Raw genomic sequence first — 18175 nt, 5'->3', positions numbered from 1 at the left:
CCATGTGAGTGCTCACCAATGGGTGACCTCAGCAGAGGAGGATTTTAATAATCAAGTGGGTAGGATGACCCATTCTGTGGACACCACTCAGCCTCTTTCCCCAGCCACCCCTGTCATCACCCAATGGGCCCATGAACAAAGTGGCCATGGTGGCAGGGATGGAGGTTACACATGGGCCCAGGAACATGGACTTCCACTCACCAAGGCTGACCTGTCTACGGCCACTGCTGAGTGCCCAATTTGCCAGCAGCAGAGACCAACACTGAGCCCTCGATATGGCACCATTCCATGGGGTGATCAGCCAGCTACCTGGTGGCAGGTTGATTATATTGGACCTCTTCTATCATGGAAAGGGCACAGGTTTGCCCTCACTGGAATAGACACTTACTCCGGATATCGGTTGGCCTATCCTGCATGCAATGTTCTACCAAGACTATAATCCGTGGACTCATGGAATGCCTTATCTACTATCACAGTATTCCACACAGCATTGCCTCTGACCAAGGCACTCACTTTACGGCTAAAGAAGTATGGCAGTGGGCTCATGCTCATGGAATTCACTGGTCGTACCATGTTCCCCATCATCCTGAAGCACCTGGATTGATAGAATGGTGGTATGGCCTTTGAAGTCACAATTGCAATGCCAACTAGGTGACAATACTTTGCAGGGCTGGGGCAAAGTTCTCCAGAAGGCCGTGCATGCTCTGAATCAGTGTCCAATATATGGTACTATTTCTCCCATAGTCAAGATTCATGGGTCCAGGAATCAAGGGGTGCAAGTAGAAGTAGCACAACTCACCATCACCCCTAGGGATCCACTAGCAAAATTTTTGCTTCCTGTTCCTGTGACATTATGTTCTGCTGGCCTAGAGATCTTAGTTCCAGAGTGGGGAATGCTGCCACCAGGAGGCACAACGATGATTCCGTTAAACTGGAAGTTAAGATTGCCATCTGGACACTTTGGGCTCCTCCTACCTTGAAGTCAACAGGCTAAGAAAGGAGTTACAGTGTTGCCTGGGGTGACTGACCCAGACTATCAAGATGATACTTCACAACAGAGTTAAGGAAGAGGATGCATGGAATACAGAAGATCCATTAAGACATCTCTTAGTATTACCATACCCTGTGATTAAGGTCAATGGGAAACTACAACAGCCCAATCCAGGCAAGACTACAAATGACCCAGACCCTTCAGGAATGAAGGTTTGGATCACTCTACAAGGAAAAAAACCACAACCTGCTGAAGTGCTTGCTGAAGGCAAAGGAAATGGGTAGTAGAAGGTGGTCATCAATACCAGCTATGACCATGTGACCAGCTACAGAAACCAGGACTGTAATTGTCATGAGTATTTCCTTATTCTTTTGTTAAAACACGTTTGTACTAAGAAAATAACTTAGTGTATACACTTGTACTAAGAAAATAACTTCATTTTATTTCCTTTCTCCTTTATCATGTGACATAAGATTTATTGACTTCACATCAGCATTTAAGTATTGTTAACTTTATGTAATAGTACTTGCGTTGGGGCTTGGTGAGTTTCCTGTTGTACGAAGGGTAGTTGTATTATGTTAGACATAATTATAACCTTATTGTTGTCTGTATATGAAGATTACATATGATCTCAGGAGCTGTGCATTGGTTCAAGTTGACAAAGGGTGGACTTGTGATGGTTAATACTGAGTGTCAACTTGATTGGATTGAAGGATACAAAGTATTGATCCTGGGTGTGTCTGTGAGGGTGTTGCCAAAGGAGATTAACATTCGAGTCAGTGGGCTGGGAAAGGCAGATCCACTCTTAATCTGAGTGGGCACAATCTAATCAGCTGCCACCTCAGCTAGAATATAAGCAGGCAGAAAATGTAAAAAGAGAGACTGGCCTAGCCTCCCAGCCTACATCTTCTCCTGTGCTAGATGCTTCCTGCCCTCGAACATCAGACTCCACGTTCTTCAGTTTTGGAACTCAGATTGGCTCTCCTTGCTCCTCAGCCTGCAGAAGGCCTATTGTGGGACCTCATGATTGTGTGAGTTAATACTAAATAAACTCTCTCTCTCTATATATATATATACTCCATATATATATATACTCCATATATATATATACACTCCATATATATATGTGTATGTATGTGTATATATATATATATATATATATATCCATTCCATTAGGTCTGTCCCTCTAGAGAACCCTAACACACAAACCAACTTCTAACAGAGGCTCCTTCCACTTGTCAAGGCTTTAAACAAAATACTTGATGTTCTATTTCACAGTCATCCTTTAGTTATCTTTCACCTAAGGCCTTTCTCCACCAATTAAGGCCTGGTCTTTTTTAGCTGCCGACACATTACCCCAGGAGTCTGTGCATTCACCACTACACCTCTTTCTCCTACCTACAGGAATCTTTGCTTTGATGGGCAGTATTTCATAAAATTTTATGGAAACAAAATTTTTGCCATTTGGACGAATCAAACATACCCTGAGATGACAGAAAGGGCATTTCTTAGGAAGGCATTTGCCAAATTAACAAAGTAACGATGAATCGGGTGTTTTGTTTTTTCATTAAACAATAGAGGTATAGCACTGCCAATGAGCATTTGGGGGAGGAAGGAATAGTATTTAAAATAGTTGAGGGAAACCACTGCCCCCTTTCCCAGGACTCTGCTTGCTCTCAAGATCTTAGGTGGTTGGTGCCTTCCCTTTTCACCCGCTCTGGCCCAAGCCTCAGGGACTTTTTGTTGTGCTTGAAGCAAGATTGAGGGGACAAAAAACATGAGTCACACACCTACGCACTGAGATATTGCGCTGTGCCCCATAAACATATACAATTATTATGTGTCAATTATAAAATTAAAAATTAATTAATCAAAAAATACAAGTCACAGTCTGGCCTTGATTTTTCAATGTTTCACTTTCTCAGTAAATGGAATGCATCTCACCAGGCAAGAAGAATAATAAAGACCTGCGGGTGCCCCAAATTTTAGTATTTTCATAGATTCCTAATATAGACAGGAACACTCTCGATGCGTTGCCTGGAAACCGTGACAGTGTTTTCTCACAAGAAAATCTCCTGCTAGATAAAATGCAAGAATGCCTTTGTTCAGGACATAATTCTTATTGGGACCACAGAGGACTTAATCATTAACAAAAACTGTAAAAAGAGGAAGTGAAAGTGCTATTTGAAAAATGCAAATGTCTTGACATCTTAATTAGAAGTCAAAAAAGTTAAAATCACACCAGGCCCGCTGTCCACAGCCTTCCTAAAATATAGTAATTGAAATACATTTTTAAACTTGTCAGATGTTTCACCGTCAACTAACTTTTCAGCAATACCTCCCTTCACGGCATCCATCAGAAGAAAGCAAAGCAATTAAAAAGTTATTCATTAATCAAAACCCTCTATCAGTTTCCTGGATAAAAAGAAAGGAGCCAACACAGGGGAAAAAAAAATCATCAAGCTACAAGAAGACACAGCCAGGCCAAGTGTCCAGGGATAAGTTACCTCTGTTGTGAGAGGAAAGGGCAGGTGATCGAATTTCTGCCAAGTCAGAAAAAGGCGAGTTTAACACACCCTTCAAGCTTCCATTCACCAGGTAGGATTAAATACCTGGCTGCTCCAGGCATGTCAGGCCCTGAGGGTACACAGGTGAGCAGAGGGATCTAACTTCCTCTCCCCATTATTCTTCCTCACCAGCCACCATTCGCAACTACAGTGAGAGAAATAATGACCTACTTGCAATCGTGCAAATCCTTCAAAGTAGTAGGGATCAGCACATTCTGGTTGCACTGGGAGATCCCCACAGGCTCCTTCCACTGAGAAGCGTTTATAATATAATTCCTCAAGAACTAAGAAAACTGCAGCAGCCACACAGCCAGCTTCTTTCCTAAGGTCCTCTCTGAGCCATTCTATCCTGAAACACAATAGTTCCTCTAGCTTCTCACGCTCAGTGGAATCTGCCATACTCAAGTCTTAGCTTCTTTTTCCATTCAGAATTTTTTTTTTCTGCTTTGTTTGGCTTTGCCTGTCCACTCCCCTCCCCTTCCCTTCCTTTCCCTCCCCTCCCCTCCCCTCCCTCTCTCCCTCTTTCTCTCTTTTTTTTTTTGAGACGGAGTCTAGCTCTGTCACCCAGGCTGGAGTGCAGTGGCGCAATCTCGGCTCACTGCAAGCTCCGCCTCCCGGGTTCACACCATTCTCCTGCCTTAGCCTCCCGAGTAGCTGAGGCTACAGGCGCCCGCCACCACACCTGGCTAATTTTTTGTATTTTTTAGTAGAGACGGGGTTTCACCATGTTAGCCAGGATGGCCTCGATCTCCTGACCTCGTGATCCGCCTGCCTCGGCCTCCCAAAGTGCTGGGATTACAAGCGTGAGCCACCGCGCCCAGCCTCTCTGTCTCTTTCTTTCTCTCTTTCTCTCTTTCTTTCTTTTTCAGAGTTAAGCTCTTTTTGCCCAGGCTGGAGTGCAAAGGCATGATTTTGGCTTACTGCAACCTCTGCTTCCCAGGTTCAAGTGATTCTCCTGCCTCAGCCTCCCGAGTAGCTGGGATTACAGGCATGTGCCACCATGCCCGGCTAATTTTGTATTTTTAGTAGAGACAGGGCTTCTCCATGTTGGTCAGTCTGGCCTCCAACTCCCGACCTCAGGTGATACACCCGCCTTGGCCTCCCAAAGTGCTAGGATTACAGGCGTGAGCCACCGTGTCTGGCCTATCTTTTCTACAGACTTTTCACTCCCCCCTCCACCTCTGGCTTCTGAGTTCCTATTGTTTCCTGCGTCTTGAGGCTTCTGTTTCTTTACAACCTCCCTCTTTTCTCTGAGGTTTGTCAGAACTCTAACATTTATGTCTGGGTCTTGCATTCAGACTTGCTGAGGGAGCAATTCGATTGAGTCTGTTAGTCACTACACAATATGCATGATCTTAATTGGATGATGTCCCCATGCCAAGCCATGTCATAAAATGCTGACCAGCCTATAGAAGGCTGCCTTTCACTCCAGGGCTGAGCCCTGGCTCAATCAGCTTGTAGTCATAATGATGGGATCCTATGATTCAAAACATGGCAACCTCTGTCTTAAGAAACCATTTGTGCTTTTTCCTCGTAAAGCATCTGTGGGTGAGAGTGACAATAGAAGTATCATGAAGAACCCAAAACAGACATTAAGGTTTGATTTCATGTGAGTCCTGCATTTGTTGCTGCTTGAATCTAACATCACTATTTCTTAAAAGGCTTCACCACTGGGCTGCCTCCATACTCACACAGGCATCCCCATCAATCCTGCACAGAGACACCCTGAGATCCCTTCTTAACACACTGCTCTCAGTTGCCAATTCCGATTTGGCACACAGGATAAATTGACTGCTGTCTTCTTGTCTATAGGATAAAGTCCAAATTCTGCAGTAAGCCACATTAAGGCTTCAGCCTAAAACTCTGGCTGCAGCCCAAAACTGCAGCTGTATTATCACACCAATTTCTTCATGCAACCTGCACTGGGTGGGTTCCATTTCTCCTCTCTGGTCCACTCTGCCTTTCTCCAGGGAGGCTGACCTTGATGGACTGCTTCAGCCAGCTCCCAAGCTCCCTGACTATGGGCTAAATTTGGTTAAAAGGCGGGGGGCACTGGTAGGACATGAGAAAGAGGCCATATGGAGAATGAGCTTGAGATCTGATCCCCACCCCTCAACCTCTTCCTGCCTGGCTGTGGCTGCCTTTCTTTGCTAAGGGCCTCAGCTCTGGTCAGGGGATTCCCTCTGCCATCTAAGCTCTCACTGGGTCTGGGGTTACCCGAACCCTATTCCCTGTTCTTGCTTTTTTAGGCTGAAGTTGCTTGCTCCAAGATGCTTCATCTTCCCATGTTGGTTTCCTTCCAACCCTGCCCACATCTCTGTAAATAGTCCTTCAATCACCCCCACCTTGTAAAATTTTTAATTAGACTTGGGGCAGGGGGGCAAGGTCTCTCTCTGTCACCTAGACTGGAGTGCAGTGGCATGATCTTGGCTCACTGTAACCTCTAACTCCCGGGTTCAAGCAATTCTCATGCCTCAGCTTCCCAAGTAGCTCGTACCTCAGACGTGTGCCACCACACCCGGCTAATTTTCGTATTTTTTGGTAGAGACAGGGTTTCACCATGTTGGCTAGGCTGGTCTTGAACTCCTGACCTCAAGTGATCCGATTGGCCTCCCGAAGTGCTGCGATTACAACTCCTGACCTCAAGAGAGCCACCATGCCTGGCCTAAATAGACTTTTTTTAAAGAAAAGTTTTAAATTTATAAAAAGACTGAAAAGATAATACACAATTCCCATATACTCCCAGCCTTCCTTATATTCTGTAGCCAGTTACCTCTATGATTAACATCTTATGTTGGTATGATACATTTGTTACAATATTGATACATTATTATTATTATTAACTGAAGTCCATACTTTACACAGGCTTCCTTATTTTTTACCTAATTTTTTTTTTTGTTCCATGACCTCATCCAGGATACTACATAACATTTAGTCATGCCTCCTTAGACTCCTCTTGAGTTGTGACAGCTTCTCAGAATTTCCTTGTTTCTGATGACCTTGACAGTTTTGAAGAGTACTGGTCAGATATTTTGCAGAATGTCCCTCAACATGTAACAAGAATGCATAATTTTAATATGCATCAAGAGAACATGATGTCAACATGACTTACCACTGGTGATGTTGACCTTGATCATCTGGCCAACGGAGTGTCTGTCAAGTTTCTACACTGTAAAATTACTTTTTTCCCCCTTCTCTTTCCATATTGCACTCTTTGGAAGGAAGTCACTATGTGCAGCCCATGTTTAAGAAATAGGGAGGCTGGCTGTGGTGGCTGATGCTTATAATCCCAGCCCTTTGGGAGGCCAAGGCAGGAGGATCGCTTGAGCCCAGAAGTTCAAGACTAGCCTGGACAACATAATGAGACCCTGTCTCTATTTTTTTTAAAAAAGAAGAAAAGAAAAGAAATAGAGAGCTATGCTTCCTTCCCTAAAGGTGGAATAGAGCCTATGTTCTTTAAGAAAATTAAGGTAAAATATACATAAAGTGTACCATTTTAACTATTTTTAAGGGTTTCAATCACCCTTTTTAAGTAGACCAACTATTTCCTGCTGACACTCTGATGATACCCAAGCTGAACTTGTCATCATTCACCAAAAATGACATGTGTCTTTATGTTCTAGCACACGAGAATCCAGGTAAAGAAAGAGCTTCTCCCATTTTTGCCTGTTTGATTCCTACCCACTCTTTAAGCCCCAACTCAAGACTTCATGGGCTCCCCTGGGAAGGTGAGTTACTCCTGCTATTGTCTCCCTGTCCTTGTATTCATCGTTCTATTCTAGTATTTTTTTTTGCACTGTACCCTTTTATTTGGGCTTTCACAGGGAAGAAACTAAATTGTATTGATCTTTATGTCTCTAAGTCTGAGGACTGTCCCAGAAACATGGTAGTGATCCATAGATGTTGACTGGAAATGAAGAAAGCAAAGATGAGATAGAAGCCAAAGTGGTTTATTTTCTCCAAAGATTAAAGAGAGTATTAATACCTAACATTGGTGAGTGTGTGAGAAAACCTGCCCTTGTAGTGGTTTGCCCTAGTAGACCCTTTCTGTGGGGCAGTTTGGTAGTAGCTATTAAGAGCAATAATATATGCATTTTTTTCACTCAGCAATTTCAAGTCTGGACATTTTATTTAGAAGATAATCAAAGACAGGTGGAGAGACACTTGTGCAAAGATGTTATCATTTTTAATGCAAAAACTGGAAACAACCCAAAGGCACAGCACCTAACTGACTAAATTACAGTATATCCATCCTGTGGAGGAACATGCGGGCATTAAAAATTGGGCTGAACATTTACTAAGTGATTAGCAATGGGCGGTGATATAATGGGCATGAATTTAACTTTCTCTTCGTGTGTTTCCAAGTTTTCTCCTGTGAACAATGATGATATTTGTAACTAGAAAAAAAGATCAAATGTGTTCTTTTGAACTATCTCATTTTGTCATTTCAGACGTAAGCATCCAATAAAGGATAATAAAAACTAGCAGTCTTATCTGTTGGCCAGTTTAGTTATGGTGAAGCCAAAATGTCACAGCTGCCGTGACCACTGCCTGCAGCCATCACCACCCTCCTATTGAATATACTAAGGGTGGTGGGTCCCAGGAGAAGAGAACTCAGAGCTTCCCAACTTTGCTGGCCAGCTTCTCTGGACCCCTCTTCTAACCTGGATCTTGGATATTGGTTTATGTTTGTTTTATTTTGAAAGCTTCTCTAAGTGACTACACTGCACAGCCATGGTTAGAAAACCATGGTTCTTGGCCAGGCGTGGTAATCCCAGCCTGTAATCCCAGCACTTTGGGAGGTGGCCTGTAATCCCAGCGCTTTGGGAGGCCGAGGCGGGCAGATCACCTAAGGTCAGGAGTTCATGACCAGCCTGGCCAACATGGCAAAACCCCATCTCTACTAAAAATACAAAAATTATCTGGACATGGTGGGGCATGCCTGTAATCCCAGCTACTTGGGAGGCTGAGGCAGGAGAATCGTTTGAATCCAGGAGGCAGAGGTTGCAGTGAGCTGAGATGGAGCCACTGTACTCCAGCCTGAGTGACAGGGTGAGACTCCATCTCAAAAAAAAAAAAAAAAAAAGAAAACCATGTGTTTTTTTTTTTTTTCTCCCACTCTGCTCATTCTGCAGATGGGACGACCGAGGTTCAGAGAAGTCCAAAATGACATGAAGGTAAAAATAGATCCTGGTCTCCTGGTTTCCAGGATGTAGTGTTTGTACTTTAACACACCAATGAAATCAAGGTTTCGTAGATTAACAGATTTAGAGCCTCAAATGTTTCAAGAGGGAAACTAGGAGTCTAAGATTTCTAGAAACAACTTATCTTTGAACCTCTCCCTAAGTCAATGTGAGAACTATGTCTGAGCAGTTATCAAAAAGTACTGGACGCAGGGATATTAGAAAAGATGATCCTTAGTCTAATGTAATGCTGAGGAAGGCACTGCAGAGTCTAACTAAATACAACTGTATTGAGTAAGCAAAAATGTTAGAAATCAAAATACCATTATATCCGAGGCTGGCTTGACCTCAGGACAAATAAACGAAATTCTCTTCACACCTTTACTTTCCTGGCCCAGTCCTAGGATCCTGCATTTTGCTCAGGGCAGTGCCTTCCAAAGCAATAACCAAAAATGGCTTCCTACAGTTACTCTTGCGAGTCAGATACCCTTGCAAACTGAAAGCAATACCACCTCTTTTCACACGATCTCCACCCTGTCCCAGCCAGTACCAACAGGACACACCTCAGTGAATCAGATGCAGTGAGGCCCTGGAATTTTCCCTGGAATCTGCACAGAGGAAAGAAGTTTAGACTTGGGAGTCAAAAGATCTGACTTACCCTGACTGTGTGGATATCCTGGAGGTCTTCAATAAATCTCTTAAACCTTCAGGACTCAGACTTTCTGCGAAATTCATGACTACTGGGCAATTTCTAAGGCCCAGTCCAATTTATTCAATGACAGGCTTGTACAAGCCAAACCCACTCCTAGTTTGTAAAAGATGCAGTTAATCTTTAATCTAGCAGTGTGTGGTGTAATAAGAACTTGTAGAGGAAACTTTTAGTCACTTGAAAACAGGAAACACTTGTCCTGTTTCAAAATTAAAACAAATATAGACAATGTGAAAGGTGGGAAGGTAAATGAGATTCATTAAGATCTAAAGTCACTCAAATGAAGAAGAAAACTTCTCTATTGTTTGAAGGGTCTTAAATCAATGTCCTGGTGCTACCTTCTAGGCTATGAGGAAAAATCACTTGTGTTTCAACATTCACTCATTTTCTTTTTTAAAGAAAAACAAAACATCGCCAGTCACAGTGACTGACATCTATAATTTCAGCACTCTGCAAGGCTGAGGCAGAAGGATCACTTGAGGCCAAGAATTTAAGACTAGTCTTGGCAACATAGTGAGACCCTGTCGCTACAAAAAAACAAACAAACAAACAAAACCAACAACAACAACAACAACAACAACAAAAAAAAAAAAAACAGAAGATGGCATGCATCCGTAGTCTTAGCTACACAGGAGGCTGAGGCAGGAGAACCGCAGGAGCCCAGGATGTGGAAGATGCAGTGATTTATGATTGTGCCACTGCGCTCCACCCTGGGTGACACAGCAAGACCATGTCTCTTAAAAAAAAAAAAGTTTTAAACTATAATTTTATATTGCAATCTACACGCATGTATTCACAAAAGTCACTAGCTCCTCCTATATGCCAGGCTATGGGAAAAAAATAAGGACCATAACAGCCAAGTTGCCTGCATTCTTAGAGTTTATCATCCTCTGGAGGGGCTGGGAATAATCAGATATCCACACAAAGGCACATTTAAACAATGTGATAAATGCTGTAATGAAGAAATGCAGAAAGCAAAGAGAAACTACAGCAGGAGGAGCTAGGCTGGAAGGTCAGAGAAGGCACCTATGGAGGAACTGACCTTTGGAAATAGAAGGATGAGAGGGGAGGATGTTTAGAGAAAAGACATGCAGCTCAGGCAGGCCAAGGCCTGTACAAAGGCCTGCAGAGAGGGCAGCACACTTTTCACAACTGCTCCCTTAAAGTCCTGTAAATTACCTGAGTGCAGATATGAGATCATTTTTGAGGGGGGTACTCAATGTGTGTATGTAAAGGATTAATGTTCCCAAGTCATTTGAAACCAACCCACCTGTAAAAACATTAATTAACCTTTCATTTATCAAGCACTCTCAAGTTTATGATTTCCCCCATTATATACCAACACAATGATTTCTTATCTTGGGCATTCGGCTTTCTTGCTTTTACATGATCTGTGAGCAGAAGTCCTGTGTTAGCTGGATGGGTGTGGGGAAACCCCCACAGTTTCACTCACTGAAGACCCAGGATTGTCAAGCAGTAAGAAGATAACACAGTGTAAGAAATCTGCTTATCTTGCTTTTAAAGGTCAAGAAGATCCAACTCTGGAGTTTAAGTTAAGTTACCAGGGGTGATGTTTAAAACAGTTGGAGAAGTACTGGTGGAACAATTCACTCTTTTTCAGCTTACTGAATTAGAGAAAACAGGGTAGAAGCTTGTGAAGAGAGCAACAGAAAGCAACTCACGTGTCTACCTGTGTGTGTAAACAGTGTGTGCACCGAATATGTCACGGCATGTTTCAGCCATGGGACTGTTTTTTTTTGTTTGTTTGTTTTGGTGGTTTTTTTTTTTTTTTTTTTGAGACGGAGTCTCGCTCTGTTGCCCCGGCTGGAGTGCAGTGGCGCGATCTTGGCTCACTGCAACCTCTGCCTCAAGCTATTCTCCTGCCTCAGCCTCCCGAGTAGCTGGGACTACAGGCCATGCCACACGCCCAGCTGATTTCTTATCCCCCCTACTCTGCCCCGTTTTTAAGACAAGGCAAGAGAAAAAAGAGGGGTTCTCATACTCATCTATAAGTTACCAGAATGTCACATGGGATAAAGAAGGAACAACAAAGAGGAAAAAATACAGAGGGGGATTTCTCTGGAATGGAACACAGAACCACCCTCACCCTCCCAAACTAATTCTATAATCCAATGCCTATAATATTCCATCCCACACAGAAGCCAGGTTCTTCATAATTCCTCAGTTACTACATCTAGAAATTTACACGTAAATAAAGGCCACCTTTCTTACACCAAAACCTTCTAGGAAGAACAAAATATGGCTGTGTACAAGGAATTTGAATTATTAATACGTTTACTTCTGTTCTCCTGCGCCACACTTTTGACTTTGCCGAGGAAAAGGGCAGGTGCTGCCAGTGCTCCCGGTAGACATGCGTCCCCAGAAGCCAAGTGCAGCCCGTCTGGTCCCTCCTGCCTGAAGTCCCTGTGCACTGCGACGACGACGCACGCTGGTTCCCCACAAGCCGCAGTGGGTTGTATAACCACGCTCTGAACACCTAGCGGGAGCGTAGCGAGCTTCCCTCCCAGAAGCATCTGTTAGAAGTCACTGGTGTCGGTCCATAAAAGACCCACCAGGCAGGAAGGACCCCCAGACTCTGGGGGAGGGCAAGCGGGAGGTGCTGTTAAGACATCATCGCCGGGGGTAGTCCAGGGAGGTTGTAAATCTCTCTAGGAGCTGTGTGAGCCCCAAGTTCTGTCCCCAGAGCTGGCGGTGCAGCGCGGTGAGGAGCGCGCTGAGCCCGGCTGTAGCCGCACTTGTGCGGATCAGGGAAGGGGGATGGGCGGAAATGCAAGAATACGGGGGTGGGGGGGGAGTCTAAGAACGTCTCCCCGGGGAAGTGCCAAGGACATCCCCGCTCCTCTGTTCCATTACGTAACTCTTACATATTTGCTGGCATCTACGTGAATTTAACTACTTTGGAAAGTGGGAAGTCTCTAAATGGACTGCATTGAAAGCGTCTGGGGATATCTCAATAGACCCGGTTGCCCCTGGCAGCGTTGGAGGGTGGCATCCTGGTTACTGGAAGGCCAGGCCTCCCAGTCCGCTCGCAGCGGCGGGAGCCGGGTCACTGCCGGGGACGGCGCCCTCTCGGCCCGGCCGGCCCCGCGTGGCGGAGTCGCCGGGACCCGCACGTCCGCAGCCGCCCCCTCCCCGTCCCCGGCGAACACCTGCCCATGGTTACCTCTGGCGCCGCGGCTCTGCGCAGCCCGTTGGCCGGGGCCTCGCTGCCCTTGCCGTTGGCTGCGGGGAGATGCTCGACCCCGGGGACCCGCGCCGCGCGCTCCGTGGGGTCCGCGCCGTTCTCCCGGGGGCCTTCATCCGGAGCGGGGAAGAGCCCGCAGCTGCGCTGGAAGCGGGCGACGAGCTGGGAATCCTGCAGGCTCCGCAGCAGCTCGGCCATGGTGTGCCCGGGGCCGCGCTCCGCCGCCGCTGCCACGCCGGGCCGGTGCCCTCCGCTGGCACCGCCACTCCCGCCTCGCCCCCGCCGGTCGCGCACTCCGGGCGGAGGCCGGGCGGGCGGGGCCCCGGGCCCAGCCAACAGGTGCGCCGCCCGGGTCCTAGCGCCCGCCCAGGTGTCTGCCTCCACCTTGCGCAAGACGCGTCCCCCTTTCTCTCCTTCCCGGAGGGCTTGGGCGGCCCCGGCCGGCCAGGGGGGTAGGACCGCCTGTAACCGGGCGGAGGAGTGCCGATGTCCGAACTGCGCCTCTCTTCTCCCGGCGCCCCCAACCCCCCACCCCACTTTCTCCCCTCCCCCCCCACCCCGGCAGACGTGACACTAATGGGAGCGGCCGAGCGCGTGCACCTGCGGCCGCTCCCATTAGTCCATCCTTTCGGGCTCAGGCTGATCCCACAGTGACCTTCCTTGCAACTCTGAGCCCAAGGTGAAGTCGGATTTCCCCCCACGCCAGCTCCCCACAGCCAGCCACGTACTCCCACCTTCCTGCAAGACTAGTTCCCAGTAAATACAGCGAGCCCCCTAGGGAAAATTCCCAAGTTCTTTCCAAACTGCGTGATGCAACGTCTCCCTAGAGGTCCGAACACCCTTGAGCTTGCTCAAGTACCCAGGAGGTTCAAAGTGGGCCCTGAGTCATCTTCCGCGTCGCTGCCCCCGCCCTTCTGACTTGGCAATTGGGGAACACTTTCAGGTGGGTGAGGAGGAAACTCCCTTCTGGGTTTTCCGCATTGAGAACAAAGATGCTTACCGCTCTCTCCTACTTCTTTCTTTCCGCTCTGCCTCTCTTTAAGCAATGACACTGGGAGGACCGCACCAGACCATTTAGGGAGTTTAAACAAGAAGAGAACAAAGTGCTGGAGGACGGGACAGGATTAGGTATCTCACTGCACCTGCACCTGCTTTAGAGCGCTTAGCAGAAGACAGCAAAGGAAACATCCTGCAGGCCGGCCTTGGTTTTCCCTCCTCCCTCCTACATTTCCCTCCTGGGCTCAGGCAACAGTCAAATTAGGCCCAGGTGATCGGTCTGCAACAAAATTGCAATTCAATCTCGTCAGAAACCTGCATGTTTCCTGATTGTCCGTGCAAAGCCTAGTAAGAATTTGGTTACACAAATGATTAATGCACACCTGTCATTGCCTTATTTTTTCAGTTGTCCTTTTAGGCCTGAATGTCTTTGGGATGTGACTTTCCAGGATGATGTAGTCCCCTTCATGCCCTAGTTTCTACTTTTCTTGCTTCTCAGTCCTGTCTGGAGAACAAAGTCAAAGGGACTGAGAGAATGCTGAAGCTCTTAAGGGAAACCATTTTCCTCTTACAGAAGACACGCAGAGTTATTGTCATGTCTGGCGGGATCACACACGGAAATGTCCGGCCGAGGAGGTGGAAGCATCTCTCCACAATGCTGCTGGCTGTCATTTACAGGTGTGAGGCAAAACCCTGTGGTTTGGTTTTAGAAGCTGGAGCTGTGATCGTTGGGGACCTGTTCTGCCTATGTGTTAAAGAAATACGTTGGCACATATTTCTGTGAAGGCACTTGCATCATGTGTCTCCCAAATTTAGTGCTTCAATTTTTCTTTCTACCAATTAGGAAAAAGAGGCAAAGCAAAACACAGCACACGTAGCATTAAGTTAATTGCCAAAGAATTGTATTTGTAGACAGAGCATTTTATCTCCGTGGAGGATCAGTTACTGATTCCAGCTTCTAGTGGCTCACCAAGTCACCTGATGTAAGTCACCGTATGTCTCAGTTTATCCCTGTAATGAAATGATAATCCTCACTTGTCTTTCTTATAAGGCTCTTGTTAAAATAATCTTGAGACAAGCTCTCTAAGGCCTAGTGAGATCGTGATAAGAAGGTGTATTGTGCTGGAGCCATTCAATCTAGGAAGGAATCCTCAGGAGAATTTAGCTCTGAACATCTTGAGTGGGACATCTTGAGTCTCCTGGGCAGTGGTAAAGTACATTTCCCCAGAGCCTTTTTTTTCCTAAGGCGCAGTCTGATTATTCTGAACATGAATTTCCCAACCAACCTAACAAAAATCAACATCTTTGAGAAGTGGTAGGGCTGAAAGACTGCTGTAATGGTGCAGAGATATTAAATAGTAGCTTGCAGTGCTGTGATGGTGCAGAGATATTAAATAGTAGCTTGCAGTTATGCAAAAAATTTTTTTCTTGATGCCAGAGAAATACCTTGTAGTTCTTTGATCATCGAACACTAGTCATACCTGTGGGAAATTCATTTCACATCCCGCCCCCGTGCCTTTTTTTTTTTCTGCCAGGGCAGAAATGCAGTTATTTGTACTTTGCTCACTTGTATATATATAACAATTACAAAATGACATATTTAAAAGGAATCGATGATGGATATATTAATATTAGTTCAGATAAAGTTTAAGCTACTGTAACAAAGAGACCCCAAAATACAGTGGCTTAAGGAACACAGAAATGTATTTCTCTTTCATAGACTGGTTCTAAGGCAAGCAGTTGAGGTTAGTAGGAAGCTCTGCTCCATGGCCCTACTCCATGACTGGTTCTTTTCATCTTATTGCTCCACCATGCCCTGAAACTGAGCCTTAGGCCATCGTCCTCTTTTGCATGGTTGAATCTGGGTTAGGGCACATCTGAAGTTCAGCTCCTGAAAGGGTGAAGAGAGAGAGTGTTCTGAGCAGCAATGTCTTATTAAGCAAGTGAGGCAGAAGTTCACACATCACTTTCACTGACATTCCATCAGTGAGAAACAATTGGAAATGTTATCTCTAGCAGGGCAAACTTATGTCAAGCTTAAGCTATATTCCTGCGGAAGAAGTGGAGGACAGAATTTTTGTGGGCAACCAGCAGTCTCCACCAGTATTAGGAAACTAATGTTGGTTAAAATGTTGTACAGTAAAAATCCATGTTATAATTCAACCATAATCTACACATTTTATCTAGGCAGGTTGTCATTCACTTGGCATGTTATAAATACTCATGTGCAGATACAATTTTTTTAAAGAAGCCACACTAAAAATAAGTTATTCCAAAAGATAATTGGCCAGGCATGGTAGCACATGCCTGTAATCCCAGCACGTTGGGAGGCTGAGGCGGGAGGATTGCTTGAGGCCAGGAGTTCAAGACCAGCCTGGGCAACACAGGGAGACCCCATTGCTACAAAAAAATTTTAAAAGTTAGTCAGGCATGATAGCATGAACTTGTAGTCCTAGCTACTCAGGAGGCTGAGGCGGAAGGATTGCTTGAGGCCAGGAGGTTGAGGCTGCAGTGAGCCATGACCACACCACTGCACTCCAGCCTGGATAACAGAGGGAGATCTTATCTCAAAAAAAAAAAAAATGGGGGCAGGGACAACTGGTAACCTTTAATAATTTAAAGTAATTTTTTAAGTGTTGTTAAAATACCTTCATTTTAAATGAAAAATTTTGGTATTAATTACATTATTGCATTTTAAGTTCTGATTTAGAGTTATTTCTCTGCAGAGCATGTTACTTCCAAATTACAACTAACTGTTCAGTTTTCAATTGGGCAATGTTTCCTGGATCAAGACAAGTATATAGAATTTGGGTTCTGTCTTGATTATCTATTGCTGCATAACAAATTATCACATAAAAATAGTAGCTTAAAACAACAACATTTATCATCTCAAAGTTTTTGCGGAGCAGGAATCCAAGTGGTTTTAGCTGGGTCCCCTGGCTCTGGTTTCTTACAGGGTCACAGTCAAGGTGCTGGTTGAGGCTACATCATCTCAAGGCTCAACTGGAGGTGGATTTGCTTCCAGGATCACTCAGACGATGGTTGGTAGATTCAATTAGCTGCAGACTGTTGGCCACAGGCCATTCCCTCTTTTTCAACACATTCACCATTTCATAGAATAGCTCATTATACGGCCACTTCATAGAATAGCTCATTATACAGACCTTTACTTCACCAAAACAAGCAAATGAGGAAATCAAGAAATACAGAGAGTCTGAACAGGACAAAATAGAAGCCTTTTATAGCCCAATCTTGGAGGTAACATTCCAATAGTTTTATCCTATTCTACTTCATAGAAGCAAGTCCCTAGATCTAGCCCACACCGAAGGACAGAGGGAGTGAGACAAGAATATGAGTAGTAAGAGGTAGGGATTCTTGGGAGCCTTTTCAGAAGCTGCATACTACAAGTCTTCATGTTCACATTAATTCTCTAATTTCATAGCCACGATATCAATATTTATTGGCCCTAAGAAATACAATGCATAGTCTTGGCCTCAAGGAGCTTCCATCTGTTGCACACATATAAGATGCATACACAGAGAAAAATGCGTGCAATAATATAAAAACAATACTAAAAGGAAAAAAATGGAGCACCAGATGACAATTTCTATTAAAAAAACTACATGTATCACAGCTGTAATTCTCAAATCTGGAATCAGAATTATCTCAAAAATCTGCCAAAATTACAGACCTCTTCAAAGAAAGTATAAATTCTTCAATTAGAAAAGAGAAAATCAATGAAACTAACAAATGCAAAATAGAGTTATTGGAAAAAAATGCAACAAAATAGACAAACCATTAGCTAATCTAATAAAGAAAGAACAAGAGGAAAAACAAAAGCACAAAATTTTAAATACTGAAGGAAAAATAATCATTAAAAGCAGAGGAAAAATTTTAAAAGCCTTAGAAGCTACTTTGTACACCTGTACGAAAATAGGTTTTAAAAACAGATGAAACAGATATTAGTTAAGGAAAATACAACTTACTAAAATTGATCCCAGAAAAGAAAGTCTAACCAGACTGATTATCATAAAACAGCTAGAGAAAGGGGGTTAAAATACTCCTCTATGAAAAGCATCAGGCCTAGCTGGCTTCACAAAAACATTCTATCCATCATTTAAAAAATGGGTGATCACAATGCTAATTAACGTATTCCAGATCATAGATGAAGACATTTTTCAAATTTTCTTTTATGAAGCAATATATTGATCTTGAAATCTGAAATAGTACCAAAAGAAAACGACAGAATACTATCACTTGTGAAAATCATTCAAAAATCTTAAAATATCAGGAGTCAGACTTCAGCAGCTCATTTAAAAAAATGCTTTTTAATTAAAAAAGTGAGATTTATTCTAGTAATGCAAATAAGTTAAGTATTAGAAATCCATCGATATTATCTATCATATTCATAGAACTAAAGAGAAAAATCATACGATCTGTTAGGGATTGAGTTGTGTTCCCTGCCCTAAAAAAAGATGTGTTGAAATCCTAATTCCTAATATTTCAGGATGTCATCTTATTTTG

At 44.3% G+C, this 18175-nt stretch overlaps 1 protein-coding gene across 1 annotated transcript in view; it reads right to left on the bottom strand.

The window, feature by feature from the left end:
- Positions 1-13165, bottom strand: part of SGPP2 (sphingosine-1-phosphate phosphatase 2) — a 135619-nt gene extending 122454 nt beyond the window's left edge. Inside the window, exon 1 of the mRNA XM_003272420.3 lies at positions 12635-13165. Within this exon, the coding sequence (XP_003272468.2) occupies positions 12635-12853 (219 nt within the window). The 5' untranslated portion in view covers positions 12854-13165. The remainder of the gene's footprint in view (positions 1-12634) is intronic.
- Positions 13166-18175: the final 5010 nt, after the last annotated feature.

This window comes from Nomascus leucogenys, chromosome 22a, assembly GCF_006542625.1.
Source record: "Nomascus leucogenys isolate Asia chromosome 22a, Asia_NLE_v1, whole genome shotgun sequence".
NCBI classification, from domain to species: domain Eukaryota; kingdom Metazoa; phylum Chordata; class Mammalia; order Primates; family Hylobatidae; genus Nomascus; species Nomascus leucogenys.
The sequence above is the reverse complement of the archived record's forward strand: the minus strand, read 5'-3'. Positions and strand labels throughout refer to the sequence as shown.